Raw genomic sequence first — 22800 nt, 5'->3', positions numbered from 1 at the left:
CTTTTTTATCTTCAAGAAGAATTTTTGACTTTTCTTATAATTTTCTATCAATCACTTAAAAAAATAATTTAATCTTATTTGACTTTACAATTAATTTTTCCATATTTGATAATTAAAAATATTTCTTTTTAAACTCTCTCAAAAGTTCCATAGCTTACAAATTCTTATTAGGTCCTTCAATCCATTCTAAAAATGATTTTTTAATAATCCAATCAATGTTCTTTAAAAAATATTTGTCCTTTAATGCATGTAAAAATATCTTCCATAAATCTCCAAAATGTTCTATAATTGATTTAACATATTTTTTTTATCTCCAAAATTATAGCAAGTTGAAATATCTCAATCATTTTCTTTTTGGAAATTTGATTTAATTCTATTTCTTTTATATAATATTTAAAATACTTAAAAATATTCCTTCTATTAAATTCGTCAATTTTATTAACCACTAATTATAATACTTTGGTTGCTAAAGCATCTTTACAATCATTACCTTGTTATTGTTGTATAAATAATATAAATGCTTGAAACATACTTGAAGTATTTGGATCAAAGTACATACCTTATCCACTAGTAAAAAATCCACTTAAAGCTCCACTTGAAGATTCACTTGAAGCTCCATCCAAAGCTCCATCAAAAATTCTAAATTCAACCTTCTTATTTTCTTATACCATGAATTTGAAATAACATCAAATATAATGTAATATCTTCTATTCCACACTTTTATATTGGATTCATTATTTATGTTGTATTATATGTTTTCTTGTTTGAAAATGCATTGGGCATTTGGTTGTTGAAGGTAAAGTTGTAATTACAAGTATCCAAAAAATGCTAATAGATTTTATCTAAATAAGAAAAATATAATTTGAATTTCAATTAAAAAGTACTTAAAGCCAATATAAAGCACTCAAAAATACTCTTCTTAGTAATCTTAATCATATAAAAACTCTAATTACTTTATTACTTTTATAATTAAGAAATTTTGATTTCTCTTTGATAGCTCTAATCTTAGTTAGTGAGCTTCAACAAGCTATAACTTCTAATTTGACCATCAACTTGATACAAAATTTTGTATACAAGTACCACTATAAATCTTTTTCATGTTTAAAAAAAATTCAATCCAATCCAATTTATAAATTATGATAAAACATCCAAAAAATTGCATTGATGTCACTTAGCTACCAACTCAAAAGTTGATGTGGATGTTCTAGTAGCAATTTTTTCTTCTCAAATTATTAATTTCAAATAAAAATTGGTATATAGGTTAATCCTTAAGTCTTCTAGTACTATGCCAAATTTCACTTTATTCAAACTAATAGATCTTCAAATATCATAGAAATCCTATTGAACTCCAAACTGCCAACTTTCAATATTTTCTTGTATCAAAAATCAGATATCTATTAATTGCACAATTATTTTAATACAAAAATTTATGCACACTTAATATACCTAATTAACTAAGCACTAAAAAATTTTGAATTATAAATGTGACACCAATTGCACAAACTATCTAAGAGTGCTATTCTGAATTATATTTTATAAATCCAAAGTCACCAATTCAAATCTTAATTTTGAAAAATAATTACAAAGTTATTCCAAATCTTATGAAAACAAGTCTTATACCTTTTAGATAAGCTTAAAGTTGGCTCTTCCAATCCTAATTTCTAATCTCTAAATACCTCCCATACTTTGTCATAGGTGGTTATTTAGTAGCTATAGGTTTAATATCAATTCTATTCCTCAAATGGTCAATCTCCGAATATCAATGCAACCTATTTTAGAAAAAAAATTAGTCCAATCCTATCCTCAATTTAATTCTAGTATCAACCATAATAAGCCCAATTCTATAATCTTTAAGATCTTTAAAAATAAAAATAAAATAATTATAATACAAGAAGATAAAAGTATGTATCTTTTGTACTTTAGCAATAGTAAGATGTGGCCTTAACTCCAATGGCCAATCATCAAATTTTGTAGTATCTTTTTTTTACCAATGGAGCACCACTACCTCTTCGCATAGTCTTTAACTATTTGAAATAGGACTGATCTATCTCAAATATCCAAAATCCTTCTAATCTATTACAACATAAAACCTCATCATATGATAGGACAAACCAAATTAGAACAAAACTAAAAAAAATCAAACAAAATGGGACATGAAAGACCAAACTATGCAACTAGAATTAAGATAAAATAAAACAAAATATGAAGATAAAAAATCCTATTATATTAAAAGAAAGGGTCTAAAGCCATACTTGACCAAATGCTCTAAAAGACCCTAGCCAATGCTATTTATACTTTGTTCTACCACCTTGGACTTTCTAGAATGTTCCTAGGTAGTAGATTCCACTTAGATAATTACCTTAAATTCCTTCTAGAAGGTTCTATGGTAGGCTCTACTTAGATATCTACCATAAGTCTTTTTTAAAAGATTCTTTGATAGGCCCTACCTAAAAGACTGTCCTAAAATCTTTCTAGAATGTTCCACAATGGATCCTATATAGCCTACTAATCTGACCTCAATTCTAGAAACTTCCATGGTTTTAATTATCTATTCCTACACAAATATCTTATTTATATCCTATTATAATTAATTCCTTTCTACTAATATAGAACGTCCTCGTTTTGCTTTCTATGGCATCTCCAAATTGTCTCGTGATAATAGGTGAGGTTTTGTACAGATTCTCATATTATATTGTGAATGAAATAATCTTTCTAAAAAACTTTGTACTGAAGTTGTGGAGGTTCACTTCCATGGCAAAGGTAGCAATGCTCCAAAATATTGTTCACTTCATATTCTTATTGATCATCAATTAAAACTAGTTGTGGTGGTGGTTATTATTGATCCAAAAATCTCTTTGGCTTGATATGAAATTCCTTTAGTTACAAAACATAAAAAACTATATGGACCCAAATATATAGTAGAAGCTTGAAGGGATATACAACATCAAAAATCACTTCAGAAATGTAGAAAGGTCTAAGCTACCAAAGTGCTAGTTTATGGATTTGAGTTAATGTAGCAAGTAGCAAGTTGGCATTCAAGAGTAACACATGATCACCTTTTCAAAATGTCTCATGTTGTCGATGATTATGTCAATACTACTTTTGTCAATTCTATGTAGTTAATAAGCAATATTGTACTTCTTATAAGGCCATTGTAAGTCATTGTATGAATTCTTCTATTATCAAATTATTAGTGTCAATAGAATGATAGAAAGTTACTAATATAATTAGATACTAATCGGTATTAAGACAAAATGATGAATAATCAGTACTTGCTTAGATACTATCATTATAAGCAAATTTCAAGAATGTCAAGTATTCATCCCAATTTTTATGATGAATCACTATCAATGCTCCCAACATATCTTTCAAGATCTAGTTTTCATGCTCTATCTACCCATCTATTTAGAGATGGAAGACTATAGACATAGCAAATCATGTATTTAGTAGCTTGAATAAGGCTTGTCAAAAACTTCTCATAAAGTGTGGATCTTGATTTGAAATGATGACACAAAGTAATCTATGGTGATGAAAGAAGGTATCAAAAAAAATTTTGTATAAGTATTGTAGCACCAATATCCAAGTGTACTGTAGCTAAGTAAAGTTGCTTCAAGAGTCGATCCACAAAGACATCAATCACGGTATGATTATGAGTTGTTTGCGACAAATACATAATGAAATCTATAGTCACTTGCTTCTAACATGTTGTAGGTAGTGAAATTAGGTGCAATAGTCTAGGAGATGATGTATTGCATGCTTTATTATATGGACATAATTTGCATGAGTATACAAAGGCTTGCACATTATAATTCAAACTTACCCAAAACTAGGTCCTTGAGATCCATTCTAGAATCTTTTTTTGTCTCAAATGTCTAGATATTGGGATGTTATATCTCTCTTGAAGTATATGCATTCAAAATATAACATTGTCAGATACATAAATTTGCTTCTTGAAATAGGGCAAGCCATCACTAAAAATATAATCTTAATATTATATATCACCCACCTTCAGTCAATTACTAACTATCTTAAAATAAGCATCTCAATGCGTAGCTTCTTTCTGTTTTGTGCCTTTGATTGGATTTGAAATGACACTACTAATGGTAGCAATTTCTATCTTGTGTCTTGATTTGTCCTTCAAGTCTAGTCTTTACAATAAGCAATCTGGCATAATATGTTGTCACCTTTGCTTATACTCAAGCTAAATATTAAAAAATTATAACTATTATTTTTAATAATAAAGTCATAATTTTATATTTTTCAAATATAAATTAGTAGTAAGGATCGATGGTCAATCCGAACAACCACTGGATTTTCTAACAGATAGTATCACCACACCTTTGTAGTATATACAATCACTAATTGCTCTCGATTGCAAGTAAAATAATTACGCTCTATCCTTCTGAGCCTCCATGATTCATATACCACAAGTTGAAGGTCCCTATCAAAGTTCTATTGAAAGACTACTGTAATAGCAAAATTGGAAATATCAATGTCAAGCATACAATAAATATTAGGATTATATGGTTGCAATATTGGAGAAATAATGAGTGCCTCCTTTAACTTATCAAAGACACTTTTTTGCTCTACTTTTCATTTAAATGAAGCACCTTTTTTCCAATAGGTTTGTCAATGAGGCAACAATGTGAACAATCCTTTTTATACCAATATTTTTCATCTTTGTGGTCTCAATGATCCTTATAGGGTATCAATCTCCATTGGTGTTGGTTGTTGTGCCATAGTATTAGATAGCGGTGTCATGTTGTGGTTTGGCTACCATGTGAAAATAACGTAATTATGTATTTAATGTACAATTTATTTAACAACATGGTCAGAGCCATGTTACTGGATTTTATTTAGTTGTAGAATGTGGTTAAATTACTACTTTAAAAGGAGGTTATTTAAAAGGATTACTATTAGAATTTGTATAACTTTATTTATTTATTTATTTATTTATTGATAGTAGCTTTTGAGATTGATCTTATTGGTAGTAATTTTAAATATGTAGAGTCACCTTTATTAGACATTGGTGACCCTTGAAGTCTTATTTTGATTCTTTAATTTGATGTTTAGGGCATATATCGAGTAAATCTTATAAAAAAAAGAATTGGAGAGGGATTTTGGTAATAAAAAGAGAGTTTGGGGCATCCATATAGATGAATGGAGATAGATGATGAAAATCTCTATTCCTATTGGTCAAAAATCAAGACCAATGGGCTTTGAAGAGGCTATGTGAGGCCATATTAGAGATTAGGATTAGTATTTTGGAGACATTTGAATTTTGAAGGCTAAGGTCAGCAAGTTTAGGATTTTGGCTATGGTTTTGGTACAAATCTTGTATGATTTAGAGTTTATGTGAAGGAGATATAAGCTCTCAAAGTTAAGCTATTGATTTGGGAGCTACTGTCATTATTTTTGACATGACACACGTGTACACAAGGCAATTGAGGATCGGCAATAGTGATTGAAGAGAACACTTTTGCAGCTACACTTTTTGTATACTGCTTATTAGATTCTAAGTTTAAATGAAAGAGTTATTGGATTTTGAAGTCAACGCATGTAATCTAAGGGTAGTAAGTGACCCAATTTACTAGTGGTTGTATCTTGAGCTATATCTTAAGCAATTTGATAAGGTTTTGGCTCAAAATTTAAGGTAATGTATAAATTCATGTTAATAAACTTTATAAATAAGTTTGATGATATTTGAATATTGGATTCTTGAGATATTAAGAAAATAGTACTTAGATGCTTGTAAATTAGGGTTTAAAGCATGTGCTAGGGTTTCTTAGATGCCAAAAGATCAGAAGTGAATTTGTAGCTTATTTTTTTTTGAAGTAAAAGTTAAGGGTGAATTCTACCTACCGTATAAATTTGAGAAAAATTGAATGGCTAGATCAAGAGTTATGAATTTCTAAAGTTTGAAAAAAAAAATCCTTCGTGGAAAAAATATTTTTTGAAGGGATTTTGTCATATTTTGAGTTTTATGCAAATTAAAGGAGTTTTGGAAGCTAAGACAAAATTCATATAAAATTTTAAGCTAAACTCTCTATAGCTAGATACCTAGTATATTTCCAGATAGCAAATCATGCAATATGGCAGTGACATAGGACTTTATGCTATAGGTCTTACTCCATGTTCTTCTCGTTGTGTTCAAGCTTCAATATACTAAAGCAATTGAATTAATAGATGTTGATTCAAACACGGGGAAATACTAATTATATGAATTGGGTCTGTAAGTATCACAATTGACTTTATTCTAGCTATCCGAAATCAATTATCAAACTACAAAACACCAAGGCTTACTACTTTCATCTTAATTCAACACATAATCTATTCTACGAATATCAATTCAACAATACTTCTATATTTTTATCAATTCATCTCCCAGTTAATCTCTTTGTAATTTATATATATTCAATTACTGATCTCTAGCTTACTTATTATATTCAGTTTCTCAATTCATCACACAAAATTCAATATCTTCACTTAACACAATACAATTCAACAACCTCAATTCTCAAGGTCATAGATTTTCTCCAAAACGGTCAGTCCAAAGTCATATTCCAAAATATTCTAATCACAGTTTCAACAATACTTCTCTCAATCACAATTCTTCATAAGTAAATAATAAAAGCAAAGAAAACAAAGAGGTAGCACAAAGCTTACTCTGGCTTACGACTCTCACAGTCTGGCTCCGATCTTCCTTTTCTCAACCTCTTTATCCTACCAAAAGATGGACCGTCGGCCAGCAGATTCCAAAGCTTATGAACCTTTGAATTCTTAACCATTTTTTTTTTACTAACAACATATTGTTACCAACTAAACTGCCTAACTATAAGTCTAATTCTCAAGGTTGTCAATAATCAATGAGTAACTTATCACAAAATTTATTTACATATTCTACATAGCCCCACTCCTAATTGTGCACCATCCTCGTAAACATTATTTAGCCTCAACTTATAAAGACGTAGCATCGTTGGCTTCTTTAGTTAATGGCGTTGGCTTACCACCCTTTGAATTGGTGACCTTCTCTTCTGCTACATCTTCGTCGTTTGCCTCGATGTTCGATGGTTCTCCATCCAAATGCATCGTCAGATCTTCATTCAACAAATCCAATTCCCATACCTAAGATTCAAGATGGTAATTTGGTTGTTGTACTCCTCCAACATCTTCTGCCATTCTTCAGTCAATTTCAAAGGTATCTCCGAAGGTGTTGTCCTTGAAACTACTATATTGGTCTACACTAAATTATTAGCTTCCTTCGCTAATGCGGCTAGTTTAGTCTGCAACATCGAAACTTCTACTTGCAGCCACTCTTGCCATTCCTTCCAATCAATCTCTATCATTACTTTCTCAGACACCATGTTTGCCATCTTTTCCTTTTTCGCCATCCACTTCTCCTTAATTCTAACCTCCATCAACGCAATGTCAATTGGTGGTAAATTTTGTGAAATGCACAAAAATTCATGCCTATGCTCTCCTCAAAAATCCTGCTACTTCTCTTTAGTCCAACAAACATCTAATCGGATCGACTCCATATTAGTCAGAATAATACACCCTAGTGATGGCAACTCATCCTTGCGCCTTACATTGCGTTGTTTCTCTCCCTATTCAACTACCTCTTAGTCTTGTCAATTGCCATTGTATTCTAACACAAGCAAGCACTCACAACTAATCTCTCAAAATACACATAAACGGCTGCTTATACAAAAGAAAACATGATGCTTGTCAAGAGCGCCCCTCCTACTTCTTACTATGGTCCAATCAATTGGGTCGACTCTCTCTTATTTTCCATGATTCGTCATGATGAAATATCCTACTAACTAGGTCTGACAACCACTCTTTACTACCGTCGTCACTAATCCCATCTATATTCCTCACACTTCTTATCACCTTACATTTATTACCCTATCATCATTATTATTTATCCCCTCTTTTTGTAATACAAAACTTGTCCCAGGTTTATGTATAGTAAAGTTTAAGCCGATTGCCATTGATCCATGTCGTAAATTTAGTATCCATAAAATCTTCCAATTGCACTGAACCATTTGGAAATCCGTTAATAACTCGATATGGCCCATGCCATTGAACTTGAAATTTTTCTGGAAATTTTTTAAATCGACTATCATAAAGAAATATCAAATCATTTGGCATAGAAGTCTTTGGTCTAAGGTTACTATCATAATAAGTCTTCTTTCATTTTTCCATGATCATTAATGCATTGGCTTTAGTTTCATCCAATTTTTCTAATTCTTCTAAACAAAGCCGTAATGAATCATGATCTCCCAAACTATTATCTATGGCAATTCGTAAACTTTGGACTTCAAATTCAATAGGTAATATTGCTTCCTGGCCATAAACCAATTGAAAAGGCATAGCATTGGTAGTAACTTTATACGCAATATGGTATGCCTATAAAGCTGCAAAAAACTTAATGTCCCAATCTGTTCTCGCTCCTAAAACTGTTTTTGTTAAGATTTTACATATAATTCCATTAGTCTTTTTTGTTTGTCCATTGGCTCTAGGATGATATGGTGTAGTCTTCCGATATTTTATCTCATATTTAGCTGTAAGTGCTTTGATTGTACTATTTATAAAATGAGTTCCTCGATCACTAATCAATTCTTGTGGACAATCGAACCATGTAATAATATTTTCATACAAAAAAGTTGCTATTGTACTTGCACTATCGATTTTCATAGCTATGGCTTCAATCTATTTTGTTACGTAATCCATTGCTACCAGTATATATCATTTTTTTCCATTTCTCGAGGCTGATGCAATTGGTCCCACAAAATCAATTCCCCATTTTTCAAAAGGCGCTTGAGCCAGAATTGGTATCAATGGCATTGCTGAAGTTCCAATAGATCGACTCATTCTCTGACATTGGTCACAATGACGGATGAATTGATGGGCATCTACAAACATTATTGGCCACCAATAACTAGCATGTAAAGCTTTACGAGCCATGCTGTCTCCCGCAAAATGTCCACCATAATTGTCCAAGTCGCAACCTTCCAATATAATACTCACTTCACTCTGATATAATATAGCATCGCAAAACTCCATCCTTGCCTTATTTATATAAAGCTTCACCAATCATCGTATAAGGTGCATATTTTAATATTAAGCATCGTTTAAGCTTTTCATTAAAATTGGGTGGAAAGGTTTAAAATATCATGTATTGAATTATTTCACTATACTCCAGAGTAATTACATCTATTGCAAACAGTTCCGCATTGGATAGTGCATCGATAATGGGTTCATTATCCAATATATTGGATAACAAAGATAAATGGTCCACATTGGAATGTGATTTTCTTGGTCTTACTTGAATAATAAAGTCAAATTCTTGCAAGAGTAAAATCCATCGTGCAATATGACCACTCAATTGAGGCTTATTAATCATATATTTTAAAGCATCATGGTCAACATGGAAAACAAATTTATAACCAAGAAGATAATGTCGAAACTTTTGCACGGAATAAATCATCTCCAATGCTTTTCTTTTGATTGTTGTATAATTTCTTTCAGCTACTACCAATTGACGACTTCCATAATAAATAGGGTGATCAAAACCCCGGTCATCTTTTTGGCTTAGCACAGAACCAATCGCGACATTAGATGCATCCACATAAACTTGGAATGGTTTTGTCCAACAAGGTGCCACCAATATTGGTGCTGAAACTAATTTCTGTTTCAATGTTTCGAATATAATTATACATTCGTTTGTCCAAACTGGATTGGTTCCATTGGTTGGTGGTTTCTTCAAGAGATTTTTCAAGGAAAGGCAAATAACTGTGAATAGATAGATAAATTGCCGATAATAACTAACATGGTCGACAAATGCTCAAACACTCGTAACAATATCTGGTTGCTTTAATTCTACTACAATCTTTATTTTATCTGGATCTGTAGTAATGCCTGCCATCAAAACTATATAATCCAATAGTTTATCAGAATGCACACCAAATTGGTACTTTTTTGAATTTAAAGAAATTCCATATTTGGCACATTGATTCAAACATTGACCGAGACATTCTAAATGCCTGACTCTCGTACTAAATGTACAAAAAATATCTAGAAATATTTCCATTGAAATTTGTAGATAATCTTGGAACACTTGCGTCATTATCCTTTGAAATGTAGCTCGTGCATTACAAAGTCCAAACAGCATAATCTTATAGGCAAAGGTCCCCCAATCTGTAGTTAAAGTAGTTTTTAACTGGTCTTCTTTTGCAATTTTATCTTGATTATAACCGGAGAATCCATCAAGAAATGAATAACATTCATGTCTAGCGACAGCATCCAATATACTATCCGTGAATGATAAAGGAAAATAATCCTTCTTGGTAGTCGCATTAAGTTTTCGGAAATCGTGACAAATTTGGATTTTTTTGTTCTTTTTCGGCACCATAACAATTGGTGAAACCCATTCACTGAAAAGAACTGGATAGATAAATCCAACCTCCAAAAGTTTATCCAACTCTTCTTTTACCATAAGTGAGTATTTTGGATTAAGTCGATGTTGTCTTTGGTGTACAGGTGTAGCGTTCTCCTCCAATATAATTCGATGCTCTTAAACTTTAGGTGGAATTCCTTTCAAATCTGCATACGACCATACAAAAGTAGTTTTATGCATTAAAAAGTAATCCACCCAAATTTCTTTCTCCTTGCCTTTTATACCATCGTAAATCTGAATGATTTGGGGAGCCTCTCCTATACCTAAATTAATTGGTTGACATCGTGGAATTTTAGGAGTCTCCGGAATAATGTTCTACTCAATTCCAGAATCTTTTATAAAATTTGACACATTAGAACTTTCCAACTCCAGTTCCATAGTACTAACGTGATTAATATCTTGTCTATTCATCCAATATGCAATCATATGATCAGAATCATCAATAATATCTGGAGGAACTAAGTACTCTCCCGGTCCCCTACACTGGTATTTCATTCTAGTGTGCTTGACTACTTCCCTTGTATCAGCATAAATTGGATCAGATGCACCAATTTCTCCTTTTGTAGACTCAACTTCACAATCCGACGTGAATTCTGAACTGGCAACTTGAGTTTCTCCGTGATATTAGACAAAGTACATTTGAAGTACAATTTTATCATTACCTTTCTCAATTGTCAATGTACCATAGCCCCAGTCATTTTGAGCTTTAGCTTGATACAACCACGGTTGCTCCAATAAAATTGGGTATGACAATATAGAGCTTCGCAATCAAAAAACAATATAATCAATTTTGTAGGTAATCCCTGCAATTACTGTATCAATACTTTGATTATTGTATCAATTACTATATCAATACTTGCAATTACTGTTTCAATTATTATATCAATACTCCGATTAAGTTGAAAGTATACAAAGCAACATTCGTTAAGTCTAACTTGTAATAATTAATTTAATAAAAATAAATCAATTTATGTAATTCTTGATGAATTTGCTAATAAACCACACAAGTTGAAACTTCCCATTCTAGATCTTCATTTGTTTTTATTTTTATTTCGTTCTGGATTTATTTTTTCAATCTCAATCCAAAGCACTAAATACTTCAAACCCACAATACTGACCTTTTGCTTTTGTAACCATAATCCTTCTTTCAACTCTTTGAAAGAAGCAACAATACAGAATAGAAAATCATAACTTCCACTAGTCTTTGAAGTTCACTCAAAGAAGGATATAGAATATAATCCTATGTGATAATTTTTTAGATGAAATTTACAATACACTACCACATTCATACAACCTCGATAACACAACAGAAGGCACTTCAACTGCTAGACAATGGAACGTGATAGTAGCATAAAAAAAGGGGGAGGACTGTGAACGAGTTTTTGAAACACCAAATGCAGGAACAAGCTGTGCAAGTTTTCGATATCAGCAGCTGGGTCTAAATCTAAAGAGCTAGACGTGATAGCAAAAGCATCCCCACATTAACTCCACCGACAACTGAGAGGAAGAACATAGCCTAATCTACAAGAATATAACGTCAAATGGGTCAGAAATGCATGGAAGGGCTTGTAAGGATGCGACTGTTGGGCGTTAACCGTTTCATGTGGTGCCGCTTGAACCTGGACTTGTACTAATCTTCTTCAAACGTTGCAAAGATTAGCATGTAGAAAAGTTGATCCTCTCTGGGCTCTCAAGATGCCGATATCAGTCACCACGCTTCACCCCCACATGGTGTCCAGTTTGTTCTCGGCCGCCATCGTTGTGCTGGTTGCACTCGACAAGTATTGCCTCCCAGAAGCTTTTTATGCATCGTTGGAAAACGTTCCCTCACTACTCTTCAGCCAAGTGAAATCTAACGGTACTCGGTAACGTTTGTATGAAATCACTGACATAAGGATAAATTGGCTGCAGACAACATACTGAGAGGTGGAATCCCTGGTCTTCAGTTCATCCCTGCGTCTGCAAGCAAGTATTACATGTTTTAAGTCAATAATTCAGTACCCTAACCTCTTGCGATTTGCTTTGGTATAATTAGGATGTTCTGCAATAGACTGAACGTAGGAAAAAATACAGCCTATTAGTTCATGCTAGATTCTTTGGAACCCCACATAAAGCTTCTTAGAATTTCGACAAAGAGAAGAACTGTTCGGTGTTTACATCCCGCACCATCAATGCCACCACGGCATGACAGTAATCAAGGCTAGTTGGGAGGGACTCATAAACTACAATAATAAAACCTGAAATTGCACTAATTTTGAGGTATTTCACATCCTCTGAAATCCCTAGGTATCTTAACTAGTGACTCGTCTCTTAGTATTGGTGCAAGTGAGAAAAACCTGGCATTACTCATGTCAACTACCATGACTGTGCACTGTGGACCCCTGTTTTCGAATTGGCCGGTGATACATGCACGATATCGTGCAATTGACACGTGAAGTGCAATAACACATAAAGTCTACAGTCGGTTTTAGATGCTGTGCTTGTGCATAATCCAAATTTGGTGGCAAACTGTGAACCATGTTGGTCCTAGAAGTCCAACTGCCCGAGCAGGACGGGATGAAAAAGATTGAATGGAACAAGGAGGCACCAAGATTCTATGAGTTAAAGAACAGAGTGAGAGAGTTTGGCATTCCACATGCTTGGTGCGTGGAGGTCATGCGCGGCAATAACTTCGTTTCCCCTGATGACAACGCTGAGATTCCTGGAGACCGAATTACCCTGCGAGCAGCACCAATACTCGGTAATCATTTGCTATTTGCATATCAAATCCAACACATTAATCTTAAATGTTTTAACAAGACGAATATATCTTAAATTATTTCTGTTGAGAGATTTAACGAAATCAACAGCCTAATTAGCATGTTGCCAACTGATGAAGAAGAAAATGTCGTTTAACGAAAAGAAATTAAGAAACTTTAAGCGTATTAAATCATTCGATTAGTAAAAGCGATAAGACGTTTACCTTGCAGACGATACGTTACTTGAAGAACAACCGGAAGATCCGCAATATTCAAAGTGGTTGAGGCAGTCATTTGAAAAAGTGACCGGCCATGTAGGACGGGTGTATTTGCACAACACCTCAAATCCCAACGAAGCGGCATCTTCTACTGCAGCAGAAAGCTGTGTGGGTACCGTGGGTTTGATGGACGATCAGGGTGCTTCTATTTGTGCTCTGCATACAATTTACGATTCTGTCGAGGATCCCTCACGCTACAAAATTCATGTCGTCTACCCTAACTATCATCAAGGTCGATTGGCATTTGAAGCAAAGGTGAAAAGTATGGATAAAGATGCAGATATATGTGTGTTAGAGCCTGTTAAACCGTTAAAAAAACCATGGACGCCATTATCGCATCTAGAACTTGCCACAGATGCGAGAGAAGGTGATTATATTTACTGTTTCTTCTATCCTAAAGATCCATCAAAACACTGCACTCAAAAGTTATTTGAGAAAATAATCAAACCAGGGAAGCCAGCAAGAATTTGGAGAGCCCCTGCATCTGCGTCTACAGTTGCAGACCACCCAACTATCATTTCTGGCAACGTCTGCTTATCTGAATGGATGCAAGGGGTGGCCACTTACAGTAACCTCCCAGACCCGAATGGAGCCCTCCTCGTGTCCCGCAGTGGCCGAGTGAAAGGCATCCACGTCAAAACCTTCACATGTGGAGAGTTTCAGAACTTCGTTCAATCCGAAAATCCTGACGAAGTGAGAATTGCAAAAAAACTATGCAAGATAATGAGCGTGTACTCACCATCAGAGACCCTTCCAGTATTTGTTCCGCCTCATGGCTTGGTGAGGATGCTTCAGCTCCAAGGTGGCTCTGAGCTGCTTCAAGCTGCTCTTTTGCAAAACAAGGTGAATACGAAGATAGAGAAGGTGGATTCAAATACGAGGGCAAAGAACAAGAGAAGATCTCCCCTCACATTAAAGAGAAAACCAATCGATAAAAAGATAAGAAGATAATTGGCCTTACATTCCGTACTCGTTCATTTGAACCAGAGACGACGGTGGGCGGCCAATAGACTATGTACAGTGGAGATGCTCAGAAGTAGACAAGAGTTGTGCTCAACATCGGTATATTAAAGTGAGTTCATGTTTCCATAAAAATTGGTTGCCCTACAGAAAACACTGGCTGGAAAATATGCTACGCACATTGAACACTCCATTTACAAGGAAAATTGCGCCTAATTTTCGTCGATGCAGCGGCATGAAGGAATAGACTTAGTACATTGGAGGTGTTGGAACACACTACACCCTAAGCTTGCTAAAATTCTGCAGATTCAAGCTAGAAAAACACCATGAGGGCCATGAAGGAAAATCAAAAAGTCCCGGGAGATTATTAGTTGAGAAGATCATAATCGTCGAGGCGGTCGTTGTACTGCAAAACCTTCCGCTTGATTTTAGAGGAATCAACCCAGGTAACGAAGTCTTCCATATTCCGAGTCACCAAGAAAGCAGGTTCAGTGATGGTGTCGGGACCGACACGTATATGACCTTGCTCCACGAACGTCACTGCTTCTCGCATATTCTCCGCCATGTTGAGCCGTAGCATAACGACGGCGAGACGACGCCGGCAAATTGTCGACACCGTCAGCTTATTGCAGAGCGCCAAACTCTTCTTAGACGGTATCACGCCCATACTATACAACTTCTCCAGAAGAGCTTCCGTCATCTCAATCCGGGTAGGGTCCTGCGGATTCATCTTCTTCAGCATGGTCACCAGCTTCGTCACCATACCGCAAATCTTGTTGTATTCCTGATAATCTTCGCGCCCGGTAATGTGATAACGTCGCATCACACGCAGCTCGTGCTCCCCTCTCTCTTTCTTCCATTCCAAAAAATTCACCTTCTTCAGCAGCTTCTGTTCATGATACTTCAACTTCCTCATCTTGCCTCGCTCGTCCTCCCTTCACGCGAATTAAACCTTTTCCTCAGCAACGTTAACTCTCACAGTTGGTTCCAATTCCGCACGCAAATCTCCACGGGACACACAACCTTTCAGTGAATTTCTTCCACCACACAGTTGCCTAACTGTTGAAACCCTAAAAGCCTAAATCCTTCTTCGTTTCTTCTACCGATGGGATTCAACCGCCAAGTCTGCCACTGTCGCGCGTCTGCGTCAAGGTGCGAAAAAGCAAAAGGACGAGCTTAAAGTTAACTTTTTAGTGAAGGTCACCGAGGTTTTGTTGCGGCTGGATGCTTAAGGGTTTAGGGTTTTAACTGCTCTAGAACGATAGACCGATTGTCGGACTCTTCGGCATATTTGTGTCGCCGGACTGAGTGAATTGAAGGTTGGCAAGTATCGAATTCGAAGAGCATGCGATTTCCAATGCTGGAGTAGATCCATTAGTATCGCGTAAATCGTCGCTAGCAGCGTCTTGTCTCTGCTGTCGCAATGAAGAAGAAGAAGGTGCAAGCGATTCCCTGGCTGGTTTCACTGCTGCTTGTAGATTTGTTTGTTGGGAAGTAAGAAATATTGTTGTAAGAACCTTCTGGGCTTGATATCAGGGGTTAACAATGGTTGAACTTGTGAAGATGAGAAGAGTAGCGCGGCAGCAACTGAGCCTCGCAGTCGTTGAGGGATCATGTCTTGTTTTGTGAATGTTTCCAGCTATTGAAGGCCTAGTTTTGGAATTGGAGACGACACGCCTTGTCTACGTTCTGGATTCCTTTTCAGGATTTTAATTTTGCCTTCTGTTAGTGAATGAGCTGCACATGGCTTGACAGGGTGCAATTAAGCATTGAATCTCGTGATCATTTATTGATTTGCGCTTGAAACATTGTAATGTTCTTCAATTTCCGTACACGATGAATTAGTGACTTAGGTTTTGTTCTTCTGAACTTTTCTGCTCTTATTGTTAGCTGCAGCACGTGATTGCTAACATTTCTTGGTTCTCATGTACACAGTGACTATGGCATCTATCATGCCTTTGTGCTGAAACTACTTTTTTGTTTTCGGCTAAATTCCTCTATGACAACAGATCAATTTTAGACTCGCAGCAAACTTGGATCGATCACTTGTTTATACCTGTTAGTCATCGCCTCTGAAGATCAAAGAGACGGAGCTGCAGAGCAGCGTGCCGCAATTCTACTTATTTATTTGTGTGTTTTTTCTTTGTCTTAGTATATCGTTCTTATGGACTAACTTGCTCTTTTATCTTCTGTGCAGGTACCTGTCGGTAAGCATAAGCAGGGCGGTGGGAAGTCAGGGAGATGGAAGCAAGGGGGTCCGAAGACACAAGGCGGACATTCGGAGAATGTGTTCGAAACGCTTTGGACCAGGCGGAAGTTTGATGTCTTGGGAAAGAAGCAGAAAGGGGGAGATGCCAAGCGCGTCGGACTAGCTCGCTCTGCAGCGGTAGAAAAGGTGCGAGCATGTTGACCCAGTATTGTGAATTACACATCTACTGTGAGGTTGGTCCGTTGTTCTCATGAACAGCTATAAGTGAAAGAATGTAGATGCAACATCGAAATTGGGTGAGAGCTTTCTGTGTTGTTGGGCTGGGCAATGAGCTGGTTGTTTTTATGGTAGGTCAAAGGTCTTGCCGTCCGTATCAGATGGACATTACAGTTGAGTTTGTTGTTTTTCCAATTCCACTTTTGGTAACATTGTCTGTAGTTTACCTACGTATTTAAACTTGTTACGCAAATCACTTGCATGTACAGTGACAGTTGAGGAAGCTGCTTCGCTTTTTAGTAGTCAACCAGAAACGCTGAGATTAGTCAATATGTGGCCAACAGGGAAGACAAGATTCTGGTGTTTTCCTATCATAATAACGATGCTGATTCTTTATTCACTTTTGCAGAGGAAAAAGTCTTTGTTACCTGAGTACAAGCAGCGGGGGAAGACGAATGCTTTCTTAGATTCTCGTTTTGGGGAGCACGATGAGAGTTTGGGCGATGAGGACAAAGCAATTCTTCGATTCCAAAAGGAGCGCATGGTAACTACTTCCGTCCATCTCATGAGTATGCCCAAGCAGTGTGCTTTTTGATCCATTACTGACGTCCACCACCCTATGTGCACTCGGTTCTTAACGAAGTATTGGATGGGCATCATCTGCTGACATGTTTGCGTTGCACCAAGATTTTGGATTTTAACTTTTCATGTCCCTGATACGTTCATGTTAACAGACTTCTGATGGTACTGCAGGTTCAAATGCAAAAAAAGAAGAAGTTCGCTCTCGAAGATGATGATGATGAACAACCAACAGAATTACTTACCCATGGCGGAAATGCACTTTCAACATTCGATGACTTCAAGGATGACATCTCTATTGAGAGTGATGGGGATGATGATGGATGTATGTTTTTCATTCTCCATGTTATGCTTTGCCATTTTGTATTAATACTGTTTTTTTTACTAGCTCTTTTGTATTTTCATCAAAAAATGACACAGCTTCCAAGGGATTGTGACATAGGAGCGGGCCGTGTATACGTTGTGGGCTTGCAGTGAACGAGGAGATAGTGAGGGACCTGCATTTTGGTGGTGGGTTTGTTGGGAAGGATGCCGGAGAGGAGGATGGAGAGGGAAAGGTGAGTTTACTGTGTTGCATATTTCGACTTTTTGAATGTTCTGTTTCCTTGCAGTTGTAGCTCGTTGGCTCTAGGAATGCTAGCTGAAGATTTTCAAAATAGCGGTGCTGTGTTTATATTCACTTGTAAATTCGCTGATCGACGACAAATGCCTCTCACTTTTACAGAAAGACAATGTACATAGTTACTAAGATAAAGTGGGATGTTGGATGCAGAAGCGTACTAAGAAAGAAATTATGGAAGAAGTTATTGCTAAGAGCAAGTTTTTCAAGGTAAGTTTCCGAGGTCAAATCAATCATGCAGCAGAGTGCATTTTATATTAAATGTAAAATTCTTGTACAAAAAGGAACTCATTGTCATTGGTTCTGCAGGCTCAAAAGGCGAAGGAGAAGGAAGAAGATCACGAACTTAAGGAGAAGCTAGACGCTGATTTTACTGCACTGGCTCAGTCGAGTGGTTTGTTGTCCCTTGTGCGTCCCAAGAAAGTAGATGCTTTGAAGTCCATGCTTTCAAAAGGAGCTTCGGGAAGTGGCAGTGCGTTGAAAGCACTGATAGCTGGCGATCAAACACTGGAAGTGAAGGTATAGTTTTTTTTACATCTTACGGGTTCTCCCAATTAAAAATCTTATAATTTTATAATGCCAGCGTTATGCAGACAAGTGACACACCTGGAACAATATATTTAGACTTTCTTGATTTTGATGTCAGGGAATTCTGCTGTAACTCTGTTGAATTGTTTGTCTGTATCATGATGTAAAACTGAGACATCCCTCCTGAATGCCACAGGAAAAACCTGATGAGTATGATAAGCTGGTGAAAGAGATGGGTTTTGAGATTAGGGGACATGCCTCAGATCGGTCAAAAACTGCAGAAGAATTAGCTAAAGAGGAGCGCGAGCGTTTGGAAGACCTTGAGGTGATCAGTCTGTTTTACCATTCATTTAAAATTTATATTTTTATTGTTATGGTTATGTATTTTTTGAACAGAAATCACCATGCAATGTTTGTTCGTTGTTATAAAGCCGGGTGTGGAATGAGTAGAACGAAAAACTATCGAGGTTTCTTTCTTGCTCAATAAACTAGTCAATTTTTTTATACAGAGGAAACGCAAGCAGCGGATGCTTGGTGGAGCAGAATCAGAATCTGATGAAGCCGAAAGTGATCAAGATGAGGAGGAATCTCGGCGGCAGCAGAAGAAGAAGAGGAGAGAAATTTCTGGTGATGATCTTGGTGAGAACTTTGTGATGGAGGACGAATACCAGGAGAATGGTTGGGTTGATGAAGTATTAGCAAGAAAAGGCGATAGTGATGAAGATGAAGATGAAGATGAAGATGAAGACGAAGACGAAGAAGATGATGACGATGGTTCTAGTGCCAGATCGGAGGAAGATGCTGACTCAGAAGGTTCTGATGATGAGGATGAGAGTGAAGGATCTGAGGATGAAGATTGGGAAAATAGTGAGGATGAATTAGCAGGCATTGAAGGCATACCTAAGTTGTCCGCGAAAGATCAAAATTTGTTGGATAAACTTATTGCAGCTAAAAGTGGTCCTAAGCCAGAAGAACAAGTCAAAAATCTCTTAGAAAAAGAACTGAAAATACCCCTAAGAGCTGAGAAAGCTAAGAAAGCGAAGAAACCAGTTTCAGGTGGAAACGAGCTAGATAGTGCTCTTCCTTATGTGATTGATGCGCCACAAACTTTGGTCGACTTCCGTCAATTAGTTGATAGTAGGTCTATTAAAGACTTAGAAGTTGCAGTGGAAAGGATACGGAAGTGCAATGCTATTAGTTTGGCTGCCGAGAATCGAAAGAAGATGCAGGTGTGTTTCCTCCCCTTTCTTGTCTATTCCCACGCGAGTCCCGCTTTGTTTCAGATGTCGTATTGAACAGTCCCGCTTTGTTTATGCCGCTTTGTGTGTGCTCGTGTGCCTTAGAATTAGTGATTCGAAAATAGTGCCCTTCACATAATTTGAGTGACAAATATTCCTTCTGTTTGTTCGAACGTGTCATTACTTGTGAGATAATATTATGATTTTCCTCTGGGTAAAAAAGTAGAAGTCCACGTGATCTATTCACGGCAAGGTAATCAACTAGAAGGAAATCACTGACGAACTCTCGATCTTAGTAAAACAGAATAATTGATGACCTTGCGTTGGTGTGTCTGCAGGTCTTCTACAATGTGTTGCTTCAGTACTTCGCCACTATTGCAGGCGAACGTCCTTTAAATTTACAAAGAGTTAACGCATTGGTGAAACCATTGATAGAACTAAGCGGAGAGACACATTATTATGCTGCTGTGTGTGCCCGTGAGCGTATTATACGCATGCAGAAACAGCTATCTGAGAAGCTGCACAGTCAAGGTAAACCACGAGTTTTACAACTTTTCGTATAACCTGTGTTTTGCATTGCAGCCTACTTGAAGCAGTGGTACAAAGTACATCTTTCAATTTTGCATAGAATCATGTTTTGAAGAATGTGTTAGGTGTACATCGTGATGTGATCAATAGCATCTAAGTTTTCTCTACGATGGCAGAACTGTTGTTGAATACTGGGATGGCTCCTCTAGCTAATACTAAACCAAATTTTAATTGATGCAATCCAGTATATTACTAATCAATTTCAACGCCTTGGTTGTGACAGATGATATCAGTTCCTGGCCTTCAAACCGAACCTTGCTACTCTTCAGGCTTTGGTCGATGATCTTTCCTCCCTCCGATTTTCGTCATGCTGTCATGACTCCAGCAATGCTCCTCATGTCCGAGTACTTGCTGCGTTGTCCTGTTAAATCTGGTCATGATGTTGCAGTTGGCACCTTCATTTGCTCACTTCTTCTTTCGGTTAGTACATCTCTTTTCTACGGTACCATGAATTTTCTATTTTTGTTTTACGAACTGTTGTTAGTCTCATTGTATCTTTGTGATTGATTTGCGTCACCTAAACGCTTGAACTCCATGTACAGGTTATGAGGCCAGCACGGAGGTTCTGTCCAGAGGCTCTCAGCTTTCTGCAAGCTCTCCTTCTTTCTGCCTTGCCCAAAATGAATCGATCCAAAAATTTGTCTCTTGTAAGGCTTCTGCTTATCACAGATTTGCCACCAAACCTGTCTGTTCTAGTGCTATCTTATTAGTGCAATTTAGTATCTGTAACGGCGTGTTGATAAAAACAGGAGCTCAACGATACTGGAGTTGTTACTAGGTGTGAACCTCTCATCTTGTAATTACTTATCTTGTGACCGTATTCATCAATAACTTAATGTTCAATGCTAATATGAGTCTCTGTTATGACAGCACTGTCCTTCCCACTTGGTGGAGTTTGTAGCTTCCAAACAGTGGTTGCAGCTTTCAAGCGCAACGTCTACAGTCGAGGGTGTGCAACCTTTAGACTTTACAAGCTTGCTTACGGCAGATAGTTCTTCTTCGACCTTTGAATCTGATTCATTCAAGTATGGTTTTGTTTTGGCTCACTTTTGTAGCTTGGTATTTGAGTTTCTGTTTTTAGGTGAATTCTTTTAGTGTACAAGTACTAGGTCTTCGAGCTATCGTTTACCCTGGGTGCGTTTTTTGATTGGCTATGCAGAGTGGGGATTTTGTACAGTGTGATTAAGACCGTTAGTGGATTTGTGGAAGTCTATTCCAACATCGCGTCCTTCCCAGAGGTTTTCTCGCCTTTCGCATCTTTATTAGACGCATTGAAAAATAACAATGCACTTCCAGAAGCCTTGATGGTTTTGACCACCGAAGTAAGCCAATTCATAGCAGAGAAGGTGAAAGAGCATGAGACTACCCGGCTTCCTTTGCTTATGAGGATGAGTAAGCCAGTCCCTATCAAAACATACAATCCTCAATTTGAAGAAAAGTAAGTGCTCTGTACCTCTTTCTTTTGTTTCGATCGAATTTGCAGCTTTAATTTATCTGGTTAGTTGCGAACAACTTTCTTTCTGGTAGGTATCAACAGTTTCTTGTGATGATCCCTTTCATTAACATCTGTTTTGTGTCGCCTCTTCATGGTTTGTTTATGAAGAACCCTGCTAATGGAATGTAATCCGCCTTCGCGTTTTGCAGCTATGTCAAAGGTAGAGACTACGATCCAGACCGGGAGAGAGCTGAAACTAAGAAGCTTAAAAAGCAGCTCAAACGGGAAGCAAAAGGTGCTGCACGAGAGCTCAGGAAAGATAACTGGTTCTTGGCTGAGGAAAAAGCGAAGGAAAATGCAGTATTGCAACAAGAAAGGGAAGAGAAGTATAACAAAGCCATGTCCTTCTTGCAACAACAAGAATCTGCTTTTAAATCAGGGCAACTTGGGAAAGGAAGCAGCAAGAGAAAGAAGAGGTAGTGTTGTTGTAGGTTTATGTGACAGGCTGAGATTTCGTACTTCTGCGCTGATTATTGAAGGTGCAGATAATAGTAGATGGTTTATTTTAAAAATTATTCCACAATCTTGCTCATGAGCCAAACAATGTCAGAAATCCCCTTTTGAAGTCTCCGATTTTACCATGGATAGCACCTTGCTCAGTCTAAATCTGCCTGTTAGATCAAACCTTGTATTATTGGCTCTGATTAAATGTTACTAGGAGGGAGCTCGCACAACTATCTGTTTCAAGCTACATTTATTGATGGGAATAGGTACAGCTCAACTTGGAACTTTTAACACATTTATCAAGAGTATAAGATGTGTCTAACTTGAAATAATATTTATTACCTCAAATTCAAAAAAGAAAATAGGAAAATAAGAAACATGGTCAAGTCGTAAAGAATACCTCCAGATATCGAATAATTTGCAGGATCTTTTGAAGAAGGTTTTTG

At 36.6% G+C, this 22800-nt stretch overlaps 3 protein-coding genes and 1 long non-coding RNA gene across 5 annotated transcripts; 2 read left to right on the top strand and 2 right to left on the bottom strand.

Annotated features, from left to right (window-relative positions):
• Nucleotides 1-10071: 10071 nt before the first annotated feature.
• Nucleotides 10072-13565, bottom strand: LOC141046093 (uncharacterized). The gene is made up of 3 exons (XR_012218782.2): nucleotides 13425-13565; nucleotides 11125-13180; nucleotides 10072-10608 (listed from the first exon to the last, which is right to left on the bottom strand). It is a non-coding gene; the product is annotated as an uncharacterized LOC141046093 (long non-coding RNA).
• On the top strand, nucleotides 12980-14760 carry LOC141046092 (uncharacterized). The gene is made up of 2 exons (XM_073538161.2): nucleotides 12980-13202; nucleotides 13432-14760. The coding sequence occupies exons 1-2, from the start codon at nucleotides 12980-12982 to the stop codon at nucleotides 14427-14429; spliced, it is 1221 nt and encodes a 406-aa protein (XP_073394262.1). The 3' UTR covers nucleotides 14430-14760.
• On the bottom strand, nucleotides 14526-15354 carry LOC112290368 (U3 small nucleolar ribonucleoprotein IMP3). Its single transcript, XM_024536545.2, has one exon. The coding sequence runs from the start codon at nucleotides 15352-15354 to the stop codon at nucleotides 14806-14808; it is 549 nt and encodes a 182-aa protein (XP_024392313.1). The 3' UTR covers nucleotides 14526-14805.
• A 256-nt stretch (nucleotides 15355-15610) lies between these two features.
• LOC112290367 (uncharacterized) lies at nucleotides 15611-22585 on the top strand. 2 transcript variants are annotated; one of them, XM_024536544.3, is made up of 15 exons: nucleotides 15611-15876; nucleotides 16636-16833; nucleotides 17273-17407; nucleotides 17617-17767; nucleotides 17917-17999; nucleotides 18215-18271; nucleotides 18371-18580; nucleotides 18786-18914; nucleotides 19099-19818; nucleotides 20166-20358; nucleotides 20639-20835; nucleotides 20958-21062; nucleotides 21286-21440; nucleotides 21575-21853; nucleotides 22060-22585. In XM_024536544.3, the coding sequence occupies exons 1-15, from the start codon at nucleotides 15862-15864 to the stop codon at nucleotides 22328-22330; spliced, it is 2898 nt and encodes a 965-aa protein (XP_024392312.1). In that variant the 5' UTR covers nucleotides 15611-15861; the 3' UTR covers nucleotides 22331-22585. The 2 variants fall into 2 exon arrangements, with proteins under 2 accessions (XP_024392312.1, XP_090111367.1); XM_090255241.1 differs by lacking the exons at nucleotides 15611-15876; nucleotides 16636-16833; nucleotides 17273-17407 and having other exon boundaries at nucleotides 17631-17767; nucleotides 17885-17999.
• The last annotated feature ends 215 nt before the right edge of the window (nucleotides 22586-22800 follow it).

Source organism: Physcomitrium patens, chromosome 13, assembly GCF_059467195.1.
Source record: "Physcomitrium patens ecotype Gransden chromosome 13, ASM5946719v1, whole genome shotgun sequence".
Taxonomy (NCBI): Eukaryota; Viridiplantae; Streptophyta; class Bryopsida; order Funariales; family Funariaceae; genus Physcomitrium; species Physcomitrium patens.
The sequence above is the reverse complement of the archived record's forward strand: the minus strand, read 5'-3'. Positions and strand labels throughout refer to the sequence as shown.

Bases quoted from the DNA above. Each gene is read 5' to 3' on its own strand.
- LOC141046092 (XM_073538161.2), top strand. From the start codon at position 12,980: ATGTTGGTCCTAGAAGTCCAACTGCCCGAGCAGGACGGGATGAAAAAG. The intron at 13,203-13,431 runs GTAATCATTTGC...TTTACCTTGCAG, and splicing joins GCGAGCAGCACCAATACTCG to ACGATACGTTACTTGAAGAA.
- LOC112290368 (XM_024536545.2), bottom strand. From the start codon at position 15,354: ATGAGGAAGTTGAAGTATCATGAACAGAAGCTGCTGAAGAAGGTGAAT.
- LOC112290367 (XM_024536544.3), top strand. The intron at 20,359-20,638 runs GTAAACCACGAG...TGGTTGTGACAG, and splicing joins TGAGAAGCTGCACAGTCAAG to ATGATATCAGTTCCTGGCCT. The intron at 21,441-21,574 runs GTATGGTTTTGT...TTGGCTATGCAG, and splicing joins TTTGAATCTGATTCATTCAA to AGTGGGGATTTTGTACAGTG.